Raw genomic sequence first — 3,477 nt, forward strand, 5'->3', positions numbered from 1 at the left:
CCCGCCACTGATCACCAGCATCTTGGGTTTGGAGAGGGCGAGGGCAGGGGCACGGGGGCGTGATGGGTCGCGTTTCTCTGCCTCACTTGGCTTCTCAGCTCCTGCCAAGCAGAGAACCCCAACGTGCTGTCAAATCGGTCCGCTATTCCCAGTGGCATCCCTGCATCCCACCGCTGTCATCCCAGCATCTTCTCACCTGCGTCCCACCAGCATCATCCCAGCATCTTCCGACGAGCATCATCCCACCAATCAGCATCCCACCATACCATCCCAGCATGCTCCCACCAGCACTATCCCAGCATCATTTTCCCACCATCAGCCTCCCAGCATCATCCCACCAGCTGCACCCCAGAACTGTTCCATCTGCATCCTCCCAGCATCCTCCCAACATCATCCCACCAGCAACAATCCCGGATTACTCCAGCATCGTTCCACCAGCATCATCCCATCATCCCACCAGCATCATCCTCCCAGCAATCCACAAGCACCATGCCAGCATCCTCCCACCAGCACCAGTACCACTTTCACAGGTGCCACACTGTGGCCCCCAAAACCTCCTTCCACACCAAATTAGCCCCTCCCACCCATACTAGCCCCTCCCACCCAAATTACCACCTCTTACCCCCATCACCGCCTTCTCCTCATCCCACCCCAACCTCAAAGCCGGGCTGGGTGAGCCGCAGCATGTGGCTTTCCAGTGGCTTTTCCCTGTGGGAATTTGGGTCTCCCAGAGAAATCCAGGGTCTCTCGAGCAACCCCCCAAGCCCTGGAGGGTGGGCAGCACCCAACTTCCCCCTGACCCTGATTTTTCTCCCTGGATTTTAACAAGGCAAGGATGGAGGAGGGACTCTGGTGGCCCTATTTCAAGGCTATTCCCAGTTGGCCACCAGTGAGACGGCATTCCCATCCCCATAAAAAAGAGTGGGTCAGGACTGGACCCCCCCACCCCAATCATCCCACCTACCCGTCTCCCTCGGCAACGGGAAAAGCACGTTGAAGCCGTCAGGCAGCTCGATGGCGGTAAGGAAGCGGACGTGGCCGGTGTGACCCTGCGAGAGCCCCACCAAGGTAGGGGCTGCCTTGGCCGAGACGGCGAGGGTCAGCACCACGCCGGCACTGGTCCCAATCCACAGCAGGTCCTTACAGGCCAGCAGGGCCGTGATCCGCAGACAGGCTGCCTTGTGCTGCCGGATAATGGCATCCGAGCCTGGCGAGGATCCCGGCCGTCAGCATCTCCCTCTGCCTGGCACGGGGCTCCAAGCCCCGCCGGTGCCACCGCTCCCTGTTCCCAGCAGTGTCTGTGGTGTGTGGGATAGGGGAAGGGACCCCAACCGCTCCAGCTGGTGTGAAGCACCCTGGGGTGCTGCTGGATTGGGCTGCCTGATTATGGGATTATACAGATACCCAGGGGCTGCCCTGTTACCCCGTGGGATTATGAAGATGCCCAGAGGTTGCTCTGTTTCTGCCTGGGATTATGCAGCTGCCCAGGGCTCCCCTATTCCTGCAGGAAACTCCCTAGTAACTTGTAGGATTATGAGGATGCCCAGAGTTTGCCCCATTCCTGCGTGGGATTATGAGGCCATTCAGGAGATTCCCTATTACCCCATGGGATTATCCTGATGCCCAGGGATTGCCCTGTGTCATGTCATGCACATGTCCAGGGGCTGCCCTGTGTCTGTTGGGTCTTATACATCTTCTTATCCCCACATGAGATTATGCAGCCTCCCAGGGACTATCCTATTCCTGTGCGAGATTATGCAGCCACCCAGGGGCTGCTTTATTTCTACGTGGGATTATGAAGCTACCCAGGGGCTGCCCTATTACCCCATGGGATTGTCCACCTGCCTCTGTGGGATTATGCAGCTGGACGACACCGAGGGTGAACCCCATAAGCATGAAGGTCCATTTTCCTCCCCCAAAACTGGTCGGGATTCAGGAGACCTTAAATTTCCCAGCACTGGCTGCTGCGGATGATGGACGTGGGCACCCACTGGAGATGGGTCACTGGTGGGACTTACCGGCAAGCATCTTGTGTACCGGGGGGGTGATATCAGCTTCAGCCAACTGCTCGTAGCTGGTGGCGTGGTAAAGCCGGACCTGGGCGCTGCTCTGCAGTGCGACCCACACGCCGGTCCCTGCACTCACCATGCAGGTGACGCTGCGCCCGCCATCCTGTCCCACCTGGAGTGTGTGCTGCGGGGGACAGAACCACAGTGATGCCATGATGATGCCACCGATGCCCATCACTGTCCTGCCAGCCTTCCGCCATCGCCCTCCGTACCTCTTGTGCCAACGTGGTGGTGTTGAGGACGATGACCCGGTTTTGGCAGCCGCACCAGAGCTTCCCCGCCACGGCCACCATCTTGGTGATGGGGCTCCCTGGTGAGCCCAGGGACAGGGACTTGGAGTTTTGGGGGTCCCAGAAGTGGCCTGTGAGGGTGGCAGGAGAGGGTGGTGGGAGTGGGGTGGGTAGTTAAAGCGTCCCCAGCGAACCCCATCTTGACCCAGATGATGTGATGCAGTGGCTGGAGATGCCAGTCTCCATGTCACCCTTAGAGGTAACATCATGAGCTGATGTCCCCAGGGGATGTCAGCAGCAGGCAGGGACCAGGAGGAGGAAACACACTTCCAACTGGCTCCAGTCTGGGGTGTCCAGCATCCCTCAAGGGCTGTTGCTTCCCGTGGAGGCGAACCCCATCTTGACCCAGATGATGTGATGCAGTGGCTGGAGATGCCAGTCTCCATGTCACCCTTAGAGGTAACATCATGAGCTGATGTCCCCAGGGGATGTCAGCAGCAGGCAGGGACCAGGAGGAGGAAACACACTTCCAACTGGCTCCAGTCTGGGGTGTCCAGCATCCCTCAAGGGCTGTTGCTTCCCGTGGAGGCAGGGAAGCCACCGCCACTCCCAGCATCCCTCTCCAGGAGGCTGTCCAAGCCACTCATTCAACAGCCAACACCTTGGGGCTGCATTTAAACACCCCAGCACCCTTCGATGGCCTCGATCTGCTCTCACCTGCCTCCCGCTGGTACGCAACGAGCTCCCCGTTGGCCAACGACACGAAAACCTGGTTATCCAGGTACCTGAGGGGGAGAAAAACCCTTTGATAACTGGCTGCAGAGCCCTGAGCAGCCACCCCAAACCACCCTGCTGTGTACATCCCAGAGCCAAAAATCCACCGTCCCCGCTTACAAGATGCACATGACGGCAGCAGCGTGTTGCATCTTCATGCTGTTCTTCCTGTTACGGATGTTGTCTGAGGACTGGTACACATGGATGCTGTGGGAGGAGAGCAAAGCTTGAGGCTCACCTGGAGTCAGGGTCCACCCCACGTGTGTGTCCCCCTATCCTGGGGACGTACCAGCCATCCTCAGTGCCCAACCACATAGAGCTCTGATGGGCTTCAGGGTCAAGGCTGAGAAGGTCCTCGAGGCTGCCCCGGGTGAAGGAGCCACGGCTGGAGCGGCGCAGGGCTC

At 59.0% G+C, this 3,477-nt stretch overlaps 1 protein-coding gene across 1 annotated transcript in view; it reads right to left on the reverse strand.

Annotated features, from left to right (window-relative positions):
* Positions 1-3,477, reverse strand: part of ARHGEF17 (Rho guanine nucleotide exchange factor (GEF) 17) — a gene marked incomplete at its 5' end in the record, with an annotated part of 10,029 nt that overhangs the window by 332 nt on the left and 6,220 nt on the right. Inside the window, 6 exons of the mRNA XM_010138673.1 lie at positions 965-1,207; positions 2,019-2,193; positions 2,282-2,430; positions 3,017-3,084; positions 3,194-3,280; positions 3,363-3,474. Of these exons, the coding sequence (XP_010136975.1) occupies positions 965-1,207; positions 2,019-2,193; positions 2,282-2,430; positions 3,017-3,084; positions 3,194-3,280; positions 3,363-3,474 (834 nt within the window). The remainder of the gene's footprint in view (positions 1-964; positions 1,208-2,018; positions 2,194-2,281; positions 2,431-3,016; positions 3,085-3,193; positions 3,281-3,362; positions 3,475-3,477) is intronic.

This window comes from Buceros rhinoceros, unplaced genomic scaffold (genome assembly GCF_000710305.1).
Source record: "Buceros rhinoceros silvestris isolate BGI_N320 unplaced genomic scaffold, ASM71030v1 scaffold35546, whole genome shotgun sequence".
In the NCBI taxonomy this organism is placed as follows: domain Eukaryota; kingdom Metazoa; phylum Chordata; class Aves; order Bucerotiformes; family Bucerotidae; genus Buceros; species Buceros rhinoceros.